This window comes from Podarcis tiliguerta (genome assembly GCF_965153285.1).
Source record: "Podarcis tiliguerta genome assembly, chromosome: 5".
Lineage (NCBI taxonomy): Eukaryota > Metazoa > Chordata > Lepidosauria > Squamata > Lacertidae > Podarcis > Podarcis tiliguerta.
In genome coordinates this window covers 67,549,862-67,574,456 of record NC_139538.1, presented here as the reverse complement: position 1 = coordinate 67,574,456, position 24,595 = coordinate 67,549,862, and the positions used below count along the sequence as shown (strand labels likewise).

At 44.7% G+C, this 24,595-nt stretch overlaps 1 protein-coding gene across 7 annotated transcripts in view; it reads right to left on the bottom strand.

The window, feature by feature from the left end:
- ADAMTS14 (ADAM metallopeptidase with thrombospondin type 1 motif 14) overlaps window positions 1-24,595 on the bottom strand; it is a 75,507-nt gene that overhangs the window by 15,788 nt on the left and 35,124 nt on the right. For 4 of the 7 annotated variants that reach the window (XR_014511593.1, XR_014511594.1, XM_083441378.1 and 1 more), the window contains exons 5-17: window positions 21,244-21,327; window positions 19,672-19,828; window positions 13,662-13,767; window positions 12,685-12,828; window positions 12,283-12,415; window positions 11,278-11,391; window positions 8,849-8,997; window positions 7,803-7,978; window positions 6,001-6,134; window positions 4,128-4,251; window positions 3,199-3,282; window positions 876-1,039; window positions 161-326 (exon numbers count right to left, since the gene is read on the bottom strand). Coding sequence is in view for 5 of the 7 variants with exons in the window: in XM_083441378.1 (XP_083297504.1) it covers window positions 161-326; window positions 876-1,039; window positions 3,199-3,282; window positions 4,128-4,251; window positions 6,001-6,134; window positions 7,803-7,978; window positions 8,849-8,997; window positions 11,278-11,391; window positions 12,283-12,415; window positions 12,685-12,828; window positions 13,662-13,767; window positions 19,672-19,828; window positions 21,244-21,327 (1,735 nt within the window). In the remaining 2 variants the exon portion in view is untranslated. The remainder of the gene's footprint in view (window positions 1-160; window positions 327-875; window positions 1,040-3,198; window positions 3,283-4,127; window positions 4,252-6,000; window positions 6,135-7,802; window positions 7,979-8,848; window positions 8,998-11,277; window positions 11,392-12,282; window positions 12,416-12,684; window positions 12,829-13,661; window positions 13,768-19,671; window positions 19,829-21,243; window positions 21,328-24,595) is intronic. The other 3 variants (XM_083441377.1, XM_083441379.1, XM_083441376.1) reach the window with 1 other exon arrangement.

Here is a 24,595-nt window from a genome sequence, read left to right as displayed (position 1 = left end):
AGTACCATAGAGTGGACACCTCGAAAACACTGCTTTTCAAGAGTCAGTTCATGCATGCAGCCCTGGGATAGAACCAGACCTCTGCAAGCAAGGAGCATTCCATACACTTGGAAGTGCATCCGAGGCACTTAAACCAAGAAATGCAGGGAAGGGGAAATACCTCCTCCACAAGCTTTTGAACACTGAGACCAGCTCTTAAGGGCCCACTCATAGGTGTCCATTTCTTCCAGGAGGACATTGTTGTTTCCGATGACAGGAAGGAGATCTTCGTGGATGATGTACTTGTACATCAAGCTACTCTTGGATTCATCTTCTTGCGGGATGACCTAGGATGCAGGGAAAGGGAAGAAAGAGCAATGAGAGACAAAATGACCTCTCCACTTGTGAAGACACAAGTCTTCACAAATGTATAGTTGTGCGCACAGTTCTTCAGTTTTCTGCTGGGTCTACCAGATCCAGGCTCCCAAGGGCTAAAGCCAAACTAAAGTCTTTTATAAGATGCTAAATTTCATAAGGGGAAATATAATAGGGCTATTTTTTCCCTCTGAAACTCCAGCGGAAATTTTTAAAAGGCACAGGTGTGGCCCAGTGAATGGAAGGCGAAGGGGAAAGGACAGCTGTGTTTCAACCTGAACCCAGCCTCTCTCTCTCATTCTCATGTGCAAAAGAGGGAAATGCCAACTTTCCTATTTTTTGCATGGATTCTGCAAACAACACTGGTTGCGTGAAGTGCTCTTGAATTAGTTTATGCATCGAAATAGTTTTGTCTGGTGCAGTTGAGCAAAAGGCTTAAAGGGCAAAAGGGAGGGAGAGACTGCACATGTGCTGTTGAGCATACACATGCATGCATGCATCTATCTCTCTCCAGGACTCACCAGGACGCTGATGGCTTCATGCAGGGGCCCGCTGGTTTTCAAGCTTTCCTTGCCGTTCTCAATGGCGTACTCCCATTCCAAGCCCATCTCCAGGAAAGTGCTGCTCTTGGCATCTTTGCCCTTGGGATTAAGGATGATGTTGCCAGAGGCTTGGTTCTTAACAGCTGTGGGGGAAAGTAGTGCACAGGGTCATCTCCTCTCATCAACGTCCTTTTACATGCAGCAGAATTTGGGCAATAGGCAATTAAGCCTGTTTTCTTTTCTTTTTAGTGTATGTATGTGGGGGTTTTGTGTCAGTGTCAGTTGGGTAGGTTCTCTTTCTGTTCCAGGGCAAGAAGCATGACACTTCGCCCCTTCCCAAGGGGATCAAGTTCCCCTGTAGTGTGCATACTTGATTTATGTTTACCTTTTTACTATATTGTGTTTTAATTATGTTATGGAACCATTGGGAGAAAAGCAGGCTATACAATTTACTAATCAATAAAATAATTTGGCACGGATGGCGTTTTTTGAGATGGTTTAAGATAACTTTTAAAATTGGATCCATTTGCTAAATCACGCTGAGTGCCGAGGGGCTGAAAAGTCTTCCAAGTCTGCACTAAGAAACAAGCCCCAGGGTGCAGAGAAAGGGAGGCAGCCGGGGTAATCATGAACCAAGCTTTGTTCCCATTCCAGTGGCGTCCCTTCCAGCTCTACCGGTCTATGATTCTACGACTCTCCTGTTTGCTCCTATGGAGGGAGGAGGAGTGCTGTGCTTGGGATACTGACGCAATGAAAGCAAAACCTGCTGCTGCACACATATGCATACATACAGACATGCAAAACACCCACGCACAAGCCAAGACCTCTTGCAATATAACGGCTCTCCTTCTGCACACTTCCTCATCCATCAGTATGACGGACATTTTGCTGCAATGTAAAAAGAGTACTCTTTTAAAGCTAGACCTTCTGCAATACGTTTGCCTCTCTTCTTGGGCAAAGGTAGAAAATAAAACCCCAATCTATCTCCCCTCCGTCTTCTTTATTGTTCATTTTCATTTTGCTCGGCTGGTTTGTAATCAGCTGGCACACTTAAATCATGCCTGGCATTCCAAGTCGTCCTCTGAATTAACAGAGCTTGTAAACAGAAAGGGGGGGATATACTCTCTCTTCCCCTTCCTCTCCCCCTATGAGCACGAGAGATTTGGCTTCTAGTCTGGACCTCTCCAAGTTTGTACAGCGCATAGAGGAGCATTGTGTGAGCAGCAATAAAGGATCACAGCCAATTCCACCAGAAGTCTCACAGATTTTACAGACAGCAGGACGTGAGCTGCAGACAGACGCACAAGAGGGAGGGAAACTACTGCTTCACATTATCTACCAATTGATCAATTCCTGCCACCCACACTTCCTTGCATCATCATCATCATCATCATCATCATCATAATAGAGGTTTGATATCACGTTACTAAGCACATTGGTGGAATGCAATTAAAAATGTCTACTGTGATGCTGCAACGTGTTACAAAAGCTGTCAGGTTCAGAAGGGCTAATAAGGGGCTTAATAGTTGTGTAATGATGATGCTGAAAGAACAGAGGGAAACAGGAAAGAAAGGTGAAGGACAAGAGAAATGAAGATAAATATGGGGGAATCTGTTTTAGTTTAGTTTCAGACCAGGGTATGGACTAGCCTGCCATTTACTCCAGATTAAGCACTTATCACGTGCAGTAATTGTGGAACAGCCCTTCAGCCCGGTGGGTATTATGTCAATTGATCTGGAATAGGCTTACTTTGTAAAGTTTTGCACCTCAATATTTTGAGTTCGGTGAAGAATTGTTTGTTAGGAGATACTCCCATGTAGTCCTTTTCTCAGAGTACACAACATATACAAACACACAAGCCAAGCCTGTGATGCTTATTTACAACACACACACACACACACACACACACACACACACACACACACACAATGATTAATGAAGCTGGCACAGGACGAGAAACAGGAAAAACAACTTTATAAATACTAATGTGCATCTGACATGTGGTGTTAGCAATGTGTGGCCTAATACCCAAAGTTAGCTTGCTGGAGATGGGGGAGGGGGGTAGTGAGATCCAGCCAAAATTTAAAACCCCACTTATTTCATTGAGAGAGTTAAACATCTTTAGTTTGTTTTCTCCTGTTCAGATGAGCAAGGCTTTAAAGTGCTTTAATGCTGACTGGACTGAACCCTGCAAATGTCTTTAACAAGCTCTTCTTGAGAACTAAACTGTTAAAAAGACCTTTGTGTAAAGAGTGTCAGGCAAAATCGACCCTGTCTACCTAAACCCATTTTCGGTTCTTACCAATTGTATGGGTTGCTGGCTCCATCTCTTCAATCTGCACATGCCTGGCGCCGGCTGGAATCTCAAACATTTTCAAAGCACCCACTGAAAATCGCGAAGAAAAGAAACCATTCTTAAAAATGGGTAGAGCTACAGTCAGAGATAAGTTCCACGAAACATTCGCTTTTAGACTCTCTGAAGCTGCAGGAAATAACAGGCTTTGAAAAACACACACAAGTATTTTTCTCTTTTGACTTCTGCTACAGCTATGTTTATTTAAGTATGTGTTTGACACCCTGGGGACACCTCCGGCACAAAACCACATTGAAAGTGAATGGAGATGTCCCCCATGGACTGAGTAATCCAATCCAGTTCTGCGGATCTTGAGTACAGGAAGCCAATTATATCATTTTTTTGAATAAGGAAATTTGTACTTGTGTATAAGAAACACACACACACACACCAGAATATGCCCAGATGGAGAGCATAAACAGGAAATTTCAACCCATGTAGCTTTCAAATGACATTGGAGAATATACACAAAATTAGAGAACAAACAGGATGTTCAGCGCATTGCCTGGTCAATATATACAAATGGATGGAATCCCTCGGATGAGTTCATATCCTCAGTCACTCAGAGACTATGGCTACTGGGAAGGCAACATCCAGAAATTCCCTGCTGATCGTGTTCATTGGTGCACACTCTGCATGTCGTCATATAGATACACTCCATCACCAGTGTTTATCACACTAGATACAGCTCACATTAACTCCAATATAAATAGTTTTCCCCTCCAATAATAGAGGTGGGGAAAGGGCTGCTGCGAATTTTGGCAGCCTATATAGCTTGTAAGGAAAATTTAAAAAGTCACCCTGTCTTGGAAGCACTCTAGGTCCTTGCCCGCCCCCGCCCCCCGGCCTTTGAGAGAAGTTTGTCTTCGTACTCTCACCTGCCTGCTTTGGGGATTTGACCAAAGTCCCCTTCACCGTCCGGCAGTGGGAATTATCACCCCCACAAACACCACACTTGTCGTCCTGTTTGAGGGAGCCGATTTCTTTGTCGCACCCAACGTGCTGTCATAAGAAGAAGAAAAACACAAACACAGAGAAAATACATACACAGGTAGAGTTTTGCTTCAGATTAGATAGAGTCTATGTATCACCAGTATCATTAAAACAAAGTTATGATCCCAAGTGTTTTTAGGAAATGTTTGGTGTGGGTGTAATGGTATTCAAATTGCTTTGGATCTTGCAACACCACACTCAACCAAAATCTTCCTATTATCCTGGAAGCAATCAGTATTGTCCAGTGTTTTATTCTATATCTAGCAAGCTCAGCTTTGGCGACTGAACAGCGCGCTATAAATACTGAAATAGTAAGCCAGAGGATTTATTGCAATCACCACAATTACAGCACTGTGTGTGGTGCGAATGAATAGCAGAAACACACAAAAAGCCAGTGCGGTTGTCTGGTGAGGAGTTCTGGGTTTGTGGGAGCAAAGTTCAAGCCACTTGCTCAGTTACGAACTTGCTGGGTGGCCTCAAGCAAGTACGATCTCTCGTGGATTGTTTCCCCCTCTGCAAAATGGCAAGGCATAGGCCTGCTTTGCAAGGCTGTAGGAAACCCATTCCTTCAGGGATATTCCCTTCCATGCAACCTAAATAACAGTGAGGAAATTTGGCTAAAGACCCAAACAACAAAGACTTGATAATAATAATAATAATAATAATAATAATAATAATAATAATAAATAAATAAATAAATAAATAAATTTTATTTATATCCCGCCCTCCCCAGCTGAAGCCGGGCTCAGGGCGGCTAACAACAATAAAACAGTACAAAAGTACAACACAAACAACACTCTAAAATCATTCATTATAAAATTAATTCAAATCAAGCCACTGGCAACCATTGGGCCAGAGCTCCGCGAAGATTGCCGAGGGAGGGAGTCAGGCTGTGCCCTGGCCAAAGGCCTGGTGGAACAGCTCTGTCTTGCAGGCCCTGCAGAAAGATGTCAAGTCCCGCAGGGCTCTAGTCTCTTGTGACAGAGTGTTCCACTAGATCGGAGCCACAGCCAAAAAAGCCCTGGCTCTAGTTGAGGCCAGCCTAACCTCTCTGTGGCCTGGGACCTTCAAGATGTTTTTCTTTGAAGACCGTAAGTTTCTCTGTGAGACATACCAGGAGAGGTGGTCCCGTAGGTAATATCTCTTCAAACCAAAATGGCAACATGAAATGAATTTTAAACTAAGACTGAGCTGAAATTACTCAAGTTTCCTATTTTGTGAACATCAAAAAAAACCCTATCACTTTTGGCGAGTTTTCTGCACTTGTCACAAACACATTTGCCTTGTTCTGATGCTTCCCTTGTTCCTTGTTCCCCTTTTCCATTTTTCTCAACCTCACAAAGTCCGGTTATAAAACTATCCTATGGGTTATGACTGCCCATGTGGTTTGTCAATGCCATCACAGACACTCATGACAAAATCATGTGCGTCAACTCAAGTGACGAGATTCAAAGCTGCGTTGGTAAATGAATCTCAGGATTACATGGGCAAAGGAGAAGGAAAATGGCACCTAGAAGCTGGAGAATTGAAAGGATGCTGAAATTACTATAAGGTGGGGCCTTTGGTGCACTAAATGTGCTACTTTGGAAACAAATATGAAAACTACAGGACATCTGGCAAAGCCCTGTTCAATCCCATTCCAGAAAAATCTACCAAAATCTGTGAAAGTTCAACCAACAAAAAATAGCTGTCCTCTGCTCTTCCTTTTGACACAAAACGTATAGGAAAACAGATGAACCAGCAAGTTAAATTACGTACCACACACTCTCCCCTCACACAGACACTGTATGGGTCTCTATAGCTGCACCTTGTACCATCATGAACAACTTGATTCATGAATACCACGTCTCCAGTTTCCTCAGACTGGCAAATCAGCTCACACTTCTGGGCATCTGCAGTAAAACAAACACACAGAGGCATTTGGTACTACGTGTGTGGATTTCAGACAAAAGTGAAACAACAGGATTTTATAGGGCTGATCCGATGTTCTCAGAAGAGGTTTATTTTTTATTTTCCTCACCCTCCCAGAAAATGGAGAATTTGCAGAATTTTTCTCTGGATATTCTCCACCATTTCCCCCACACAATGCACCAGAATGACGCTGGGTCCAGACCTTGTGGAGGATGCAAAATGGCAACCAGGCTACACACGCAGTAGCTGCCGTTGTCACTTTGCCAGTGGCAAAACACACACAACACCCTTTGCTTCAGGGAGTGGAGGGGGATAAAATCTGCTGCCACCACCGTCAATGGTGAGCCCCCCTCCCCCCAAAAAAAACTGCTGGAGGGGAGGTTGGTGTGAGCCATCTGCATAGCACCACATTAACTACTCTTGAGTTGAAGTCCACCTTGCCTTCTGCTCCTGGAAAGCTTTTTTCCCACCTATCCAAATGGGATTTAAGTGCCTCTTGAAGCCCAACATTCTGTAGTACCATATGCGAACTTTCTTGCTCTGTACTAGTCAAACATCCCTATCCCAAATGTTTTCCCATAGGGCATCTAAATCAGGAGGTCACAGAACACATGTGTACCATACTTTTGCCTGTGAAAGAGCTTAGCAGGTTTGGGGTGCATTTCATATCCTCCATTTTGAAACAGATTTTAAGACTTTTCTTGATACACATATAGGAGGACCTTGGCTCTGACTTAAAGAATAAAAAGGCAAAGGGACCCCTAACAATTAGGTCCAGTTGTGGATGACTCTGGGGTTGCGGCGCTCATCTCGCTTTATTGGCCGAGGGAGCCGGCCGCTTCTGGTGAACCAGAGCAGCACACGGAAACGCCATTTACCTTCCCGCTGGAGTGGTACCTATTGCACTGCCCGATTGCGGTGAACAACCCCAACCATGGTTAACTTCGAAAGCCAACATCAAACTGTGGAGCTGGTAAAACTAACAGCAAAAATAAGAAACCAAAATGACAGACTATTCACGGAAGAATGGAAGCCCTTTTTGGAACAGGTGAAAGAATATTATAATCAGGTGAAATCGCAAACAGGATTTGAAATATGAGAATCAGTAGAAGATTGATAATATATTAAATAGAAGAAAATGTGTTAGGTGAAATGATTATTAGAATGCAATATGTAAATGGGATGGGATTAAGAACAGCATGGAGGGAAAGGCAGGAAGCCAAAATTTAAAGAGAAATGTATGACAAATTTGAAATCTGGATTATATATGTTAATACACTGATTTTTAACAAAAACTTGACTATGAAAATTGGGGGGGGGGGCAGGAGGCAACATCAAACTGTGGTTGCTGAAGCTGGCTTGCTGAAGCTAACCATAGTTTGCAATAACCACAGTTCCAGGTTCAAATGACACAGTAAACTGTAGCCAACTAAAAGCAAAAGCTTTCAAACTGCTCCTCTCAGCCACTTGGGAGGATAGGGAGCACATAAGGCGGAGGCGCCTGCGCATGAATCACATCTAAAATGTTCAGCTAGTGTGGAAACAACAGTGATGATAAGAGTGAGTTGATCTCTCTCCTAGCGTATGAAGTCAGGCCAGTTCAGTAAGCTCTCAATTCAGGGTGGATCAGCAGTGTTTACCAGCCTTACCATCATGGTGTTCATAGGGAAGCCAAGTGTGCTTGGAGTTCTGGTGGGTGTAGTAAGAGTTCCTCTTGGAGCACTGCTGGGCACGGAAATCCTCATAGGGACCACGGCACTCTTCTGTATTGCAGACTTGGTACTCATACGTGGCACCTGGGCAATGGCGCCCTCCGTAGGCTGGGCTGGAAAACAAGCAAGCTGCTGTTTAGGGAGCCCTGCATTCATATCGCCCCAAAAAAAACTTAAAGAGAAATTGCATTCACTTCCATGCTTTCTAATCTTAGCACTTTCCTTTCTTTGCACCAAAATTTTTGCATCAGAAGCTCGGGCAAACCCAAGGGAGCGTCTCCACCCACATTGTTCAGCCCAGACACTGAGGTCCTGCACTGAGGGCTTTCTGGCGGTTCCCTTGCTGCGAGAAGTGAGGTTGCAGGGAACCAGGCAGAGGGCCTTCTCGGTGGCGGCATGCACCCTGTGGAACGCCCTCCCATCAGATGTCAAGGAAATAAACAACTATCTGACTTTTAGAAGACATTGGAAGGCAGTCCTATTTGGGGAAGTTTTTAATGTCTGATTCTATTTTTAATATTCTGTTGGGAGCCACCCAAAGTAGCTGGGGAAACCCAGCCAGATGGGCAGGGTATAAATAATAAATGATGATGATGATGATGATTGGTAAAACAGAGTGCGGTCCCTGAAAACTGCCAGAATCTCAGTCCAACTAAGCAATGCATTTAAGTTTTAAATATAGAACCATGCATATGAGATAGCTCATATCTGTGGCATAAAATGGTAAACCCAGCAACTGAAATATCGCTCAAGGATACAGATCACATGTTTCGGTTGTTACTAGATGAATTTCTGCTTTGTTTTATTGCGATTCATTTATGACTTGTTCTACTGTTCCTTCACCTACGATTTCCCCCTAACTCTCCTCCTGCCTTTTTTGTTTTTCAGTGACCCAGATGCATTAGAAGGAAGAGAGGCCCCTTCTGTCCCCTGCCAGATGCGATTTCCCAAAATGGCGCTCCTAGCGGAAGGGCCAAACTTACGGTGGGTTGTTGCAGTTCCTGCTGCGGGAGCGTACCCCACCCCCACAAGTCCTGGAGCAGGAACCAAATTTGGACCAGGAACTCCAGCTGCCATCCTGGCTGTACGGTTGTTCTGAAGTCTTCCAGATGCAGTGACCCTTGAAACACCACTGGAACAGGAGAAGAAACAGGGGTTACCTGAACACCTGCCTCTTCATTACTGTCCAGTGTTAGTGAGGAGATCAGTTCTACAGCCACGGAAGCACCCGGCTTTACAATAGGGTTCGGAATCTGTTTCTCCCACTCTCATTGGTCAGGCGGACAGTGACGGCTGTGAAGTCACGAAACCTTAAAGTAATAAAGAAAGGTCTCAGGGGGCCTGGGTGGCACAGTGTATTCACGAACAAAAGCCTGTCACCTCTGCAGCACCAAGCTAATCCCCCTGGCACAGATTGCAAACGTGAAACCACACTGAGGTCGGCGTTCCTGTCCTTGCCCTTGATTTTTCCACATCAGAACTTCGCAGTATTTACACTGGAACGGCTCAAAAGACCGGAATGGGAAGGGATGGAATGAACCTCCTGTTTTCCATGACTGCACTTGAACACAAAGCGCAAACACCCAATGCTTGTTGCTAGAAATGCAGTGGGCATACACCAGGGAGCTGCTGGTAGTGAGGATTTCCTGATGTGCGGCTCTGAGTATTTAAGGTTGCACAGCTAACCATCGTACTCTACTGTGGAGACCACCAGAGTAAGGCCAGCATAGCCTTGGCAAACACAAGTTACCAAGTGGAGCAATGCAGACCTAAGTAACAGTCGGCGCTGGACCAAGTACCAGTACCGTTAGACGTATGCATTTGCTCTTTATTTAAATTTAGGAGTTTGCTTTTCCACCAAAAGATGCTCAAAGAGGCATACAACAGAATTAAAGCAAGAATCATGAAACTTATAAAATAGCTTGATTTTTAACAGTCTCGTTTTAAAGCCAGCAGTTGACAGCACTGGAAAATAACCGAACCAGATTTAGAAACATATGGGCAGGCAGAACAAATGCTTCTTCGCACTAGGTGTCAAATGACTGCAATGGGACGTGTCTGGGTGGGCTCACCTGGGGAGGGAGTTTCATGATCCAAGAGCCATCACTGTTAATATATTGCTTTCTAGTGGCATTTAACTTCATGCCCAATGTTGGTGGACTCAAGAGCATCATCTCTTTTAGAGATCTCAACTAGTCTCTGTGTTGCAGAGGGTGGGGTATTCCCTGAGACAGCAGTAACCAACATGGTGCCCTCCAGACACTGTAAGACTGCAACTCTCATCAGCCACAGCCAGTATGGCCAATAGTCTGGGATTATGGGAACTGCAGTCCAGCAATGTCTGGAGTGCGCAACATTGGCTACCCCTGCTCTAGATTATTTCTAAGCTGGTCATGATAGGGCTTTGACAGCACAAAGAATTTAGCCTGTAAATAAACTAGCAGCAACAGTTGCTGGTGCTTCCAGGAGTTAGCTCCTGACACAAGTCTTGCTGCTGTGTTCTGGACCATCTTTTTCTCGGGAGAAAAGATGACAGAAAGAGTGGCAACACAGCCTACATGGAAACAACCACGTCAGCATAACAGAAGTGAAGTACTTTTCTGCTAAGTTAACGTGCGAGTAAATGAGCGGCATGTAGGTACAAACATAATGGTTTTCATGGTGGAGGATGGAGAGGTGAAAGATTCCTGATCAATGCCTCCATTCACCTTTTTCTATAAGTCCATGGCAAAAAGGTAAAGGTAAAAGACCCCTGACAGTTAAGTCCAGTCACGAATGACTCTGGGGTTGTGGCTCTCATCTCGCTTTAATGGCCGAGGGAGCCAGCGTACAGCTTCCTGGTCAAGTGGCCAGCATGACTAAGCCGCTTCTGGCAAACCAGAGCAGCACACGGAAACACTGTTTACCTTCCCACCAGAGTGGTACCTTTTTATCTACTTGCGCTTTGACCTGCTTTTGAACTGCTAGGTTGGCAGGAGCTGGGACCAAACAACGGGAACTCACCCTGTCGCGGGGATTCGAACCGCCAACCTTCCGATCGGCAAGCCCTAGGCTCTGTGATTTAGACCACAGCGCCACCCACATTCCTTCAAGTACTTTTGTACTAATCTTAGGAAGCTATTCTCCAAGGTGCAGAACGTTACCGAGATCTCAGGCTTGGTTGTTGTTTTCAACCACTGCCAATTTTGGGCAAAGGTGTGGACATACACAAAGCATTTTAATGTTCTAGGCGAATAAAAGGTACCTGCGTAATGCTGCCCAAAGAGATACACACAATCCCTACATATTCCTATAACAAGGCATGGTCTGGGTGCCCACATGCTTTGTGCAAAAGGCTTTGGGCAGGGGTGGAACACGCCAGCCTTCTGCCAAGGATGAAACCGTCCAGTATCAGATTCAAGAGCATGGGTACCTTGCCTGATGCACACTCAGTTCCATCTAAGGGAGGTCCTTTCTTTGTCTTACAGAAGTAGGGGTTGTCAGGATGGCTGCACCACAGTTGTTTGCATGGGTCAAAGGTTCTGAACTGTGAAGAAGGAAAATACAATGCAGACAAAGAAAGGACTCACTCTGTACATTTAAGCCAACAGAAAGTGCAAGTAGCTTGTTCCCACCAATACTTCAGCTTACAATTTAGTGAGGATCGTGTATGATTGTATTATAACACCCAGGGAACCATCTATTTAAATGAGGAAACTTTGAGGTTAGAATGTCACTTTTTGCACTGCCCCTACTGAAAATACAGAACTTAAGGCAAGTGAAGTTTTTTCCCCCCATCACATTATTCTTTTACACAAGAAAAAGCTTCACCTGCTAAATTATGTATGTCGAAGTACTTTCAAAACCACATTAAAAAGGCTTGATTTTCTCTGTTTTTGAAGGAATCCAAGCCTACATGGGTCTAAGACACACACACACACAAACCCTTTATTTTATTTTATTTCAAATATTTTTATGCCACCCTGCTAGATTTCAGGACAGTTTTCAACAGCAGCAGCTATCCTGACACCATTACCGTGAGTGCAGAGACTGCTCCTGCTTCGCTCCTTCCTAGCAGAAGGAGCAACAAACAAACATCTCTGGCTTAGCTTTAGGTCCAAACAACTTTTAACGAGAATCCAAGGTTTTGTTCTTGGCTTACCAATCATGGTTTGTTTGGAGGCTAATGCTACTAAGGCAGAGGTTGCAGAGTGTTGCTTCTTCTCTTGTTAGGGGAGAAGTGAAGCTGGGGCAAGACATGGTAAACTATGATTTATTTATCACAGGGGTGGCCTAACCCTTTATTCACCCAAGGCCAACTTTCCAGGGGCCACACGGCAGCCCAAAAGCGAGTATGTGGGACATCCCTTTCATTTACACAAGAGCAGGACGGGGAAAGTAGCAGCAGACCCCCTACCAACAGGGTTCCTATACTCACAGCTGTGCATGTTTTGTATCCCACACCAAAGTCGAAGCGGCATTGCTCATCCATGGAGTAATTGATTCCTGGCAGCTCTGGCAACTTAGGCCAGTTGTGCTCAAAAGGGTCGTCCAAGAGGCAGTCGTAAGAACTGTAATGCAAGACAATAAAGAAAGCATGCTCAAGGTTATTAGGTTCCTTGCCACTTTAGCATTTTTTCTTCAGATACCCCACAGGTCCTTGTTCTCCTAAACAGCTGGGCATTCTAGATTGGATTTCACCGTCTTAATTCAACACGGAATTATTAATATCTATTCATTCAGTGTGCATCCCTCCTCACCCATTCATTCTCTCCATAGAAGACAAAAACAAAATTTCAGAATAGCTTAAGAGCCCATGACAACAACAACGTAGACCTACTGTATGTATCGGTTCAGCTCTTGCTTGCTGCATCGCGACCAGTGGTAACGGTGGAAGGCAGCTTGCACCAGTGGCGCCATAATGCTTCCCATGCTGGTTTCATCGGCACATCGGTTACCTTGGCCATCGTGTTCCATACCTAACCTGTTTAAAAAGTCTGTAAGTGGTGTTCCCAAGCACTAAGGCATATGAAACAGTGAATAATGGAACAGCAGAAGTTTGAGTGCCACTGCTTCAGTTCCTATTTGTTTATTTGCCACATGTACAAAACTGGCGTTAAAGCAATCCTAACTATGTTTAAACTGCTCCGACTTACCACTTCCGACTCACCCCCCTCCCCTTGCTCCCATGGCTAGAAACAGACCTGGTGGGAGCCAGTGTCCCTCATCAACGTGACCCACACCTTTCTAGGTCACAGAAATTAAATAACAACATGGGAGCACCTCACTCAACACCATGTTTGCAGAAGCCCAAATATATGCGCTGAACTGGACTTGTGACCAGAATTTGCGTACGTCCATAGAGAGACCTTCTGACCATATGGTGGATGACATCTCATGAGTTCTCTTTGTGATTACCCTTACAGGAATGAGTTCCACAAGGGCCTATCAGGTTCCATAGCTGAGTCATCAGCCATCAGTGTCAGTGGCATTAGAAGCTACTGAATGGTCTCCGGGGATCAGGAGTGTACCATTTCCCTTACCTTGCCAGCAATTGGCTGGCCCAGGCCCAGGCTATCTAATGTCCTCTAACGAGGTTGCAGGATGACGAGCACTTCCACAATCTTACCCAAAAAGGGAAGGTCGAAAGACTCGTCGGAGAATCAACATCAAAAGATGCGGGGGATGTTTCTGCCCAGAGCATGGCATTAAAATTTATCATTAAGCCAGCAAACGTTTAAGAGCAGCTGAAACAAAGGGCACCCAGGCATCAATCACTGCAGAGATACCAGTGAGAAACCTGCCCCGACGACTTACACGTGTCCAGTCTCATGAGCGACCACGAATGCCGACGAGAAGCCATCTTCGTGATTGAGGGTGCAACTGCGCAGAGGGTGACACATGCCTGTGACAGGAGCATATCCTGGAACAAAGCAGAGGAATAAGGGAGAGAAAACGAACCACGACAGGGATGGGGGGCATGTAGGAAAGGGGGGGAATTAAGTACTAGAGCTGTTTCCATCAAATTTCACACCCAGCTCTCTTTGGAGGGACGTGAGCTTCACCGGGAATGCAAATGAATCGTTTTAAGAAGTTCCACCACTCAGATTTCATGAAAACATATATGCTTGGAAGGTCCTAAAATCAAAAATTGTTGTTTTTTGAAAAAACGTTTAAATTTTTTATTTTTTACCAACAACCAAAACATAAACAGTGAAACCCCCCAGGTGGCTGATACATTGGGTATACATAATCAATAACAACATATTCAAATCGACCATATGTACAATTTTATATACGTTAACACTCCTCCATCCACAAGGTTTATTTAACTTTTGACATTTTAATTGCCCCAAATTGTTCAAACCTACGCAAATAATCCAATATCTTCTCAAACCAATCCGCCTCTTTCTCACTAACCTTAAACCCTTTCATTCTGTGTATCTTCACTGTTAGATATCCTAAAATTAAAATATTATTCAGTTTTTTCCTCCACTGGTTAACCCCTAGCTCTTCTGCATTTTTCCAATTACTCTGGCTGCAGTTACCATCAATTTTACCCATTTACATTCCTCTTTTGTTTTTAACTTGGTGCTACTTAGACTAATAAGAACCATTAATTTAGATATTCCCACCTTCTGACCCACAATTCCCAATATTTCTATACCAATCTGTTTCCAAAATTCATTAACTAATGCAAAAATTGTTTTAAATCTCAGCACACACACATACAGTAATTTACCCACCACCACATACATTCGTGATCGGCATTGTGGCAATGACACAGCAGGGAAAGCATTCAGACAAACTAACAGAAACTAAATGCCAAGGCAAACGCAGCCCAGTGGTGTAGCGTGGGGGGTGCAGGGGGGGCCGGCCGCACCGGGCGCAACATCTGGGGGTTAGGGTTAGGGGGCGCAAATCCACGGGTTAGGGGGTGCAAATTACTTGCCTTGCCCTGGGTGCTGACAACCCACGCTACGCCACTGACGCAGCCCAGTAAGGATGTACTGTGGGGGCCTTCTCCATGCTTGACAAGGCCTCTGTTTCTGCAGCCTGAGGCAGGTAGCAAAAGCAGGACGTTGGTTGACTCTCTGATGGGCCACTTTAAATGTACAACCATGAGCTGCCTTTGGTTTGACGAGCCACAAGTTGTGCAGGCTTGCAATGGGGACCATTAGCAAGGAACAGAGTGGGAGGTAAAGTGATATGCACCTCATAGCCGTATAACAATTTTGTGGATCTTTAAGCTTGTACACCAGCCATCCCTGAAATAGGCTAATGGGAAATAGGGTCAAACTCTCAATAGATCTGTCATCAAATGCCATAAGGTCCAGTTCCTGGCATTTAGCACCTAGTGACTGGTTAGATCGGAGTGGTGAGGGCTGCGATTCTCCTCCTGGCTGTTGCTGGGCTTCAAACTCCTCTCACAGCCCTAGTCAACATGCCCAATGATCAGGCCAGCAGCAGATGGAGAGCCACAGGTTCTCTGTCTCTGGCTTAGATGTTTATTGTGCATTATTTGTATATGGCATGGCATGCAGTGGTGCTGCTAAGTTTATTTGTTCATTTTTTTAAAAAATAGCTATAAAAATGATTCCCTCGATACAGATTTTTCTCCATTTAGATACTTTTGAGATGTTGAATACAGGCATTTAATTCTCTTTCCCATTATGCGACTGGCTCCATCCCAAACAACAATCTTGCAAATGCCTTGGACAGGTAGATTTGGGGGCTCTGGTGTTTTGTTTTCTTTTGTTTTAGAATAGATCCCACAATCCTGAAATTTACTGGCCCCTGAGAAAAATGGTTCGACCCTCGTTTAGTGACATTACAGCTTCTCCCAAGAGGCAACAGCTACATTCACAGAATCTGTGCTTTTTTAAAAAAAACACTTATCAGTGACAAGCCATTATCCTCTTATTCTGCACTGGATCACATAGTCAAGAGACAGGAAAAACTCAACAGAAATGCCGGCTGTTCTACAACACAAAGAGGGTGAAATAAACACGACCAAGGAAGAAGCAGAAACCCAAAAGACTTTGCCACATACCTCAGCTGGCCAAGTGTTTGGAGAGCAGCCAGCAGGGTACAGACTTCATTTCCAGTGAAGTCATCTTTGCTTCTATTGCCAAGGCCTAAATTTAACATATCTCTCTGTGTGTGTGACACTTTACATTCCTCACTCTTTCCATGGTTTAATGGCAATGCCCCTTGACCAATCAGATTGTGCTTTCAGGTAGCACCGCCATTCACTTTTGTCCTGTTTCCTTCTGGAGACAGGAGGAGAATTTGTACCTTTTTCCTGCCCAACCCTGTGTCAAGTGGGCTATTATCCCCATAAATGGATTCAACACAGAATGGAGACAAAAGGAAGAGAAATGGCGCAATGCAGACCATTGATATGATCCAATTATAACATTTAGCAACGCTGGTCAAGCATGAGACTCTGAAATCTCAGGGTTGTGGGGTGGATCCTCAAGTTGGGCAAAAGGTTTCCTGCATTGCAGGGGGCTGGACTAGATGACCCTTGGGGTTCCTTCCAATGCTACATTTATAATATTCTATGAGCCTATGATTTCCACTGTGGCATGCAAAAAACAACAACACAAAACCAACACAAGACGCTTCCACAGGGTGGCTGTTATCGAACTACTTTTGCCATAGAAACTTCACATAAACAGCTATGGAGGGGTGGGGGCAGAAATGTCTCTTTCCCATGATTTAAAAAAAAAAAAAACCTACCACACACAACCCCGAGCACTACTTTCTGCACAAACAGAGGCCTCAGCATTTTAAAGCAGGCACGCTTGCCAAATGGAACTGGAAAGTCAGGGACCCCTGCCAAAGTCATGAATGGCCACCTTTGTAACTTTGATCTTTCGTTTACAATGCACTGCATAGCTATTGGCTTTAAAGGCCCAGAGCAGCTTCCATTAAAGCAAATGGTTTTAGCAGGATCAACGTTAGACCCCTTTTGAGAAGGCGGGCCACCAGCGTGCGCACTTTAATTACCGTTTCAGTTTTGCTGACTACCTCTCTTGGCTTGTATCCCTGTGCTGAGCCAAAACATTATGGAGTTGCTGCGTCCACCCGTCCACCCCCCACCCCCATGGAGCTTGAGACTTGCCCTGACCTCAGTGCACTGGGCGAGATCTTCCCATGGTGTTCATTCCAGAGATACCCAGCGGAAGCAGAAGAATTAAAATGAATGGATGAGGCACTGGGCTTTATAAGCGCAAATGTGAGCGTGCTGAAATGTATTTATAAACTAAACGGTTGGGTGGAACTGTACTAAGGGTAATAAAACGAGAGGAAAATATAAGAGGAAAATATAAGTCACACTCTCATTTAAGAATCCCTCACACTCTCCATCACAACAATAGCTGTCATACTTAGGAAATGCGTTTTATTGAAAACCACGTACATCCCCTGGGCTTTCTCACCGAAAAGCATGTCCTACCATATTGCCCCAAATAGCTCTAACTCCCCCCCCCCCCCCCCCGTTAGACAGAAGTGAATGAAGCCTGTCAGATTACAGACCAATTAGTCTAGGTTTATTTGCCTTTTTAAGGGACGCAAGTGGTGCTGTGGGTTAAACCACAGAGCCTAGGGCTTGCCGATCAGAAGGTCGGCAGTTCGAATCCCCACAACGGGGTGAGCTCCCATTGCTTGATCCCTGCTCCTGCCAACCTAGCAGTTTGAAAGCACACCAGTGCAAGTAGATAAATAGGTACCGCTCCGGCTGGAAGGTAAACGGCGTTTCTGTGCGCTGCTCTGGTTCGCCAGAAGCAGCTTAATCATGCTGGCCACATGACCCAGAAGCTGTATGCCAGCTCCCTCGGCCAATAAACACAGACCTGCCTTCATATAAATTTGGAGGGGAAGCTGTAACACTGTAGAATTTATTTTTTAAAACGTTCGCATTCGTGAATTCCGCTTATAACACTTGAAAGGCAACTGTTGGTTGTTGGAAATTATTTTGTCGGAATGGTTTTTACGATCTGAGCATAACTCGATTCATTAATTTCATCATTCTAATATTTTGGAGTTCACTCATGCTAAATGTTAATGAACATGAAGATAAAGACTGCAACGGACACAGTGAATTAATTGCAATTTGCTCTATTTCTTAAAGTCTATTTCTCAAACAACCATCAGAATTGGAGCCATCTGAATTTAATAGTCTTCCTGGAATAACTGAAATAAACCCTTCAATGAGTAAGAACTTCTGTGGAAGAAGAAGTTCCTCCGAAGACAGGAGAGTTAGAAGTCCAAGTTAGGTGTTGTTTACTGGACTCAAACGCATTGCAGACAAGGAACAAATGTTGACTTGTCACAGTTGCAGAAACTTTGTTCTTGGGGCGGGGAAAGCAGCAACATAGGCTAATACTTAAGATTCTTTTCAAATACCTCACTTCTTTTGCTTACAGCAAAAACACCAGCCAAATATGAACACATATTTTTAGGCCAAGTTTCAGTCGCTTTGCTATTCCAAATGACTTTTCTTCTACAAAAAAAATATCTCAGACTGCACAATCACAGATACAAAGGCATGGAGTTAAAACAGCCTATAGTTTTACCTTGCCTTACAGGAACCTAGAATTTGGAAATCACATGCTGAACTCTTATCAAACCCAATTATGTGTTTTGTGTGCAAAATCCTTCCCCCTTTCCCTCCACCCTCTAGGGCAGGCATAGACAAACCTGGCCCTCTAGATGTTTTGGGACTACATTTCCCATCATCCCTGACCACTGGTCCTGCTAGCTAGGGATCATGGGAGTTGTAGGCCAAAAACACCTGGATGACCGAGTTTGCCTATGCCTGCTCTAGGGCAAAGCCACGTGATAGAAGGGGGCAAATGAGTTTCCCAATACACCAACCTCTCATCATGCCAATGCAGGGCAGATTGAATTTGTAGAGGAGAAACTGCAAGGGAAGTAATCCTCTTCCTCAACCACCAGTTTTCTCCTTCAAATCCCCCATTAAAGAAAACACTATTTCCTCTCCCACACCTGTAAGACAGACTCCAGGACCAGAATGCAGAGGAGATCAACTTGTGGGAGTGGCACTTCCAGAGAAGAAGGAATTAAGCATCCCCTCTGGGGCTCCTCCTCTGCAAGCCCCCCCCCCCCATTCCAGGCTCTACATTCACGTGATTTTGGAAACCCCCTTGCAAATATAGTTTGCTGGACTGCCCTTCCTTTAAGTGCTCTCTGAAGACTGCAGTTTGAGCTTGTTGTTCTAAATTCTTGAATGAAGTGCCGATGGGCGCAGCTTGACACCAGCCAAGTCATGTAAAATCCCATAGCCAATAGAGCAGCTGTTCTCAACCTGTGGGTCCCCAGATGTTGTTAGACTACAACTCCCATCATCCCTGAGCTCTGGGCTTGCTAGCAAGGGGTGATGGGAGTTGTAGTTCAACAACATCTGGGGACCCACAGGTTGAGAAAGACTGCAACAGAGGCTCAACAAACCCACTTTTGATCCCTGACCAAGAATACAAAAATTGGGTGGCAAGGGGTTAATCAAGCACCCAGGAGGTCACACTGTATAACTAAGGGGTTGCATTTAGCAAGTGTGAATTAGCGCTACCTCTATACATGCATGGAAGCATGCACAAACAATTCAAAAGGATGAACTATACTTATATCTGTCTTCCATCTTTCCTCTTAAAATCCCAACTTTTGTAAGCCTTTTTAAAAACTTTAAGGGCAATCAGTAAAAGGAAGCTCTTCAGAAGGTCATCAGACAATGCTTTTGAACTGGAAGGCTCTCTCCTGTGTCCACCAAACTGCACATACCTGATCGAGATAAATACAGTACCTTGCATACCTGCGGGACCAAAGTCTTGCCTGGTGAGGAACACAGCGTGGTCGTGGTATTCTGCGTGTTCTGGGTCCGAGCGCTGCTGAGAATGGGCCCAGCGGCAGACCTGCTCCAGGCTCCGAGACGGGTTCCCTCGCTCTATTAAACTGATGGACTACAGGAAACGAGGAAATGAGAAATTCATTCAGGATGAGTGAGCCTGGCCAGAATTTAAAGTGGGGCTTCATAAAGTCTGTTTCAGAAACTCTAGTTCAAAAATCATACTCTTGAGTCAGAAATATGGCATGAGGCTTGCAGCTGATTGGAAATTTGCCTTCTCATAATGAGTCAGCGGCTCAATAATAAATGGAGACCTAAAAAGGAATTCTTCCATGAGTGACAAAACCCCGTAAAACAACTCAAAACATGCTGTTCCGTGGAGACAAGTCCCTACAACATTTAGGTAGCTAACCTGTGGGCCGAATCCTGGAAGCCACAGCATTATCTCCCAACCTCAGTGCTATAGCGCTCGAAGCTGAGATGGGGAGATAAAAACTCTCAGCCTGTGATGAGCAAAAAGCAACTGACCATCGTCATTCCAGGGCTGCAGTGCAGAGGGGCGGTAACTGCTCTTTACTCAGGAAAGCCCTCAGCTGTAAATTTGATGTGCGTGTGTTTTGAGTTCTTCATGGGTGATGCATATGCTGTAGGTGGCCTGTAGGTGTGATGAGTGAACAAGTGAGCGAGGTGTGTGTGTCTGCGCGAGTGCGCATGTGCACATGCATGGACTCATGTGCAAGTATGCATTGGCCACACCCATATGATCCTCAAAGAGGGGGCTGACCATCTATGCAGCCCTTGGCCTAAAAAGGACTAGCCAACCTTCCTGCTTGGCAGGGGGTTGGACTCTTCCTGCTTGGCAGGGGGTTGGACTCGATGGCCCTTGTGGTCTCTTCCAACTCTATGATTCTATGATTCTATGATTCTATGATTCTATGAACCTTGACTTAGATGGATGGACAGAAAATGAAGGAGATCAATTAAAAGACTGACAAGCCATCTCCACATTTATCAAGTCTTCCCCTAGCATCTGAGCCCTACGTTTGCTCAGTCCTCTCCTCTCCTTTCTATTTTTAAGAATATGGATAACAGCCAACACATTAGATGCCCTACATGTGGCCTGAAGTGATAAGTTCCTCCAAGGCTACAACATGTCAGTTCTCTGAAAGTGCAGATTTCCATTAAATCTGTTGCTGTTCTCTCTACCACCTCCCCAATGCCCAATCTACCCAGAAGAGCAGGACTAGGGAACCTTTGGCCCTCCAGAAGTTTTTGGACTACATCTCCCATCATCCTTGACCACTGGCCATGCTGGCTGAAGCTGATGGGTACTGCAGTCCAATAACACCTGTATGGCCAAAGGTTCTGCACCCATTATTTCTGGCACGAGGGATGTTAACGCTTGGCCAATTAGAGAACAGCTAGTACAGAAAACCCATGTAAACTGGTTTGCAAACTTCTTACTTTCTCTGCCTAAAACACAGGCCTGCACACATATTGCATTAGAAAGAAAAGCTGCTATTATCTTACCTGTCTGTATCCCACCATGATCATTCTAACTAGCACAATGTTGATGTGGACCCCCAAGGATTCATCGTGGTAAATTTCATCTACCTAGGGAGCCAGGGGGAAGGGGAAGGAATACAAAAACAGCCACAGGTTAAAAAGTATGCATCACGTTCTGAGTATGAAGCATGCTTCAACCCTCACCTTGTTCATCCTCAAAGCAGCACAGTGATTATTACCTACAAACTCAGCTCCACTTGTGTAGAAAGCAACCCCCATTTCTACCTGAGTTGCGGTTTTGACCTGGTTTCCCTTGGTCTGAATCTAGTTGTAAGGAAGGTGACTGGGGCCTTTGTGAGAGAAACTAATAGAACAAATGAAGCAGCAGCAAAGAGGCCACCCTAGGCTGAAAAGATATTAAGTGTGTTTCCCTCTCAGGACATGGTAGCTTGGTATCTTGTCACGCAAAGACACATAAGGCTGCTTTAGCACATAAATAACAATAAAGAAATCACCCTATAATGGGCTCGTGTGGGAAGAAGGGCAGGTTATTAATTTATTTCTACTACTACTACTACTACTACTACTAATAATAATAATAATAATAATAATGGCTTATCCACCAATGGTGTCACGCAAAGAAGAAGAAGAGGAGTTTGGATTTGATATCCCGCTTTATCACTACCCAAAGGAGTCTCAAAGCGGCTCACATTCTCCTTTCCCTTCCTCCCCCACAACAAACACTCTGTGAGGTGAGTGGGGCTGAGAGACTGTGACTGGCCCAAGGTCACCCAGCAGCTGCATGTGGAGGAGCGGAGACGCGAACCCGGTTCCCCAGATTATGAGACTACCGCTCTTAACCACTACACCACACTGGCAAAGTGGCATCTTGCACAGCAGAAAGGGTAATGTAGACCAGTGTTTCCCAAGCTTGGGTCTCCAGCTATTTTTGGCCTACAGCTCCCATCATCCCTAGCTAGCAAGACCAGTGATTGAGGATGATGGGAATTGTAGTCCAAACGCAGCTGGAGACGCAAGCTTGGGACACACTGATAAAAAGAAAGGGCGCATTGTGAAAATATTATCCAAGAAACATTTTATGCATATGAGATACAAATAGGGCCCAGTCTTTATTCACTTACTTACACAAACACAAATTTTTGTATCACCTTCCGATAGAAATTTCTGTGGTGGTTTACATCTTTCCACTTTTCGCACTCACACACACGCAAACAAATTCCTGCCATCAATCCTGGATCAAATGCTGAGTAAACATGGAATGACTTGTATGCCGTCTCACCAAAACTCTTTCTTCTTTCTGCTTCTTTCACTGCCCCCCCCTTGCCTCTTCTTCCCTGACCTGATACACATTTAGTATGTCTCTATAGGAGTCCTCCATTTGTAAGCAGGAACCTAGCATGCACTGTGGGAATTGCAAAGGGAGAAAGGTGAGAATAATCTTCCATTAGCATCACTGGACGAGGGAAAACCTGTTATATTAGAGCAGCGATAGTCAAGGCTGTGCCCTCCCCAAAGATTGTTGGATTCCAGCTCTGGCCAGACCCATCCAGCATGGTCAATGGTCAGGGCTGATGGGAGTTGTAGTTCAACACCCTCTGGAGGACAACACATTGGCTACTCCCGAGTTGAAAGAGAACTTGCCCCAACTACCCTTACATTAAGAATTTGTGCAATAAAGATTAGCCCTCCCTGTGCTGGACTTCATTCCCTTGCTGCCTATCTCAAAACACCCATGAAAATGTTTCTGAAAGATTACAGGAGGGATTGCTGTCTTCTACAGAAAAGGAAGTCGAGATGTAGCAGGAGATAAATATTTAACAAACAAATACATTGGGGGGGAAATATTCTCAGTAGCAACGTGTAAACGTTGCTAATAATTTCCCCTCTTTCCCTGTTCTGCCCCTCTGCTACAGTGCCAGGTGCTGAAGGAACATCTTCTGTTACCATAAAAGACCAATCTTGAATAAACAAAATGTTCAAATAAAGGCAGAAAGCTAGATGGTGCTGATGATATCACCAAGTGGAACTGAGAACAGCTGGATTTCCCACTAGGAGTTCATCAGCCATGAAACATCCCGCAAACATTCAGCAGATTCAACAAATGGCCAAAGAGTGGGTGGAATTCATCCAGCTAAAAGGAAAACGTTCACATCCAAACACATTTGCACCTCACAGAGAAACTGGATGTCTACTAGTCATTTTGGAGGGAAAAGTCCAAAGGAACATGAATCAGGTTCCCGAACCACCCCTCAGCACCATCACTGGTGGAGCGGATGAGAAAGAGGATAAATCTTTCCCTCTCTTCTCACACACATGTATGTAAATTATTTCCCTACATCAATTATTACCCTATTGCCACACTCTTTGCCACACGGAGATGCACAGATCAGTTGCTCCTACAGTAATGGTGGCTAACCCACCCACCCCGTAAAATGTTTCCATGTGAACCCCTCAAACCCCCATCCCCCTTTCCCACAATTCGCCTTAAAAAATGTTCTGGGGCCTATAGCCATGGCTGAGGGACAAGCAACACACACCGGACAAAGGAAGCCAAGAATTCAGTTGCTGAGCACAGATCAGGCCTTCCTCAGACAACACTGAGGTAATACACATGCCCTGTAGGACCTCCTCCCAGTCTGTTCCCTTAGCTGTCTAAATGCAAACAGACAACAGAGAGTTCTAAAGTGGACCAATTTAGTAGGGTTTTTTTTCTTCTTCCAAGACTACATGATATCATTATTTACTACCATATCATATGTAAAACAGAAATGTGGTTTTCCATTTTTGGGAAGGGAGTCACGCTTAATAACCAACAAGCAAACAAGACGATTGAAATATTTTCCAAGTATCTGAGACAGAGATATTTTCCCTGTACACTATCATAATTTCCCAAACTATGAATAAATATGTGAACTGGATGCATTTCGATGGTTGAAAAAGTATGCACAAAGCGGAAACCCAGAACCACAATCTTCCACACCCCCTCAGTACGTATCAATATAAAAAAATATAGAATAAAGTTCAGACTCTAGCAGTCCTCTTGCTGAAAGGTCTTCCTAATCTAGGAAGGGCTCCATTTCCTATGCTACCTTAGCCAAACTCATCCATATCAAAGGAAGTGCCTCTGAGTACATAAATGGTGTAACAACCACTACCTCGGTACAGTTCTGTAAGCTGTCCAGAGTGGCTGGGGTATAATAATAATAATAAGTACCCCTGCTCGTACGGGCCAGTCGTGTCCGACTCTAGGCTTGTGCGCCCATCTCACTTAAGAGGCCGGGGGCCAGCGCTGTCCGGAGACACTTCCGGGTCACGTGGCCAGCCAGACCAGCACAGCACACAGAAACGACGTTTA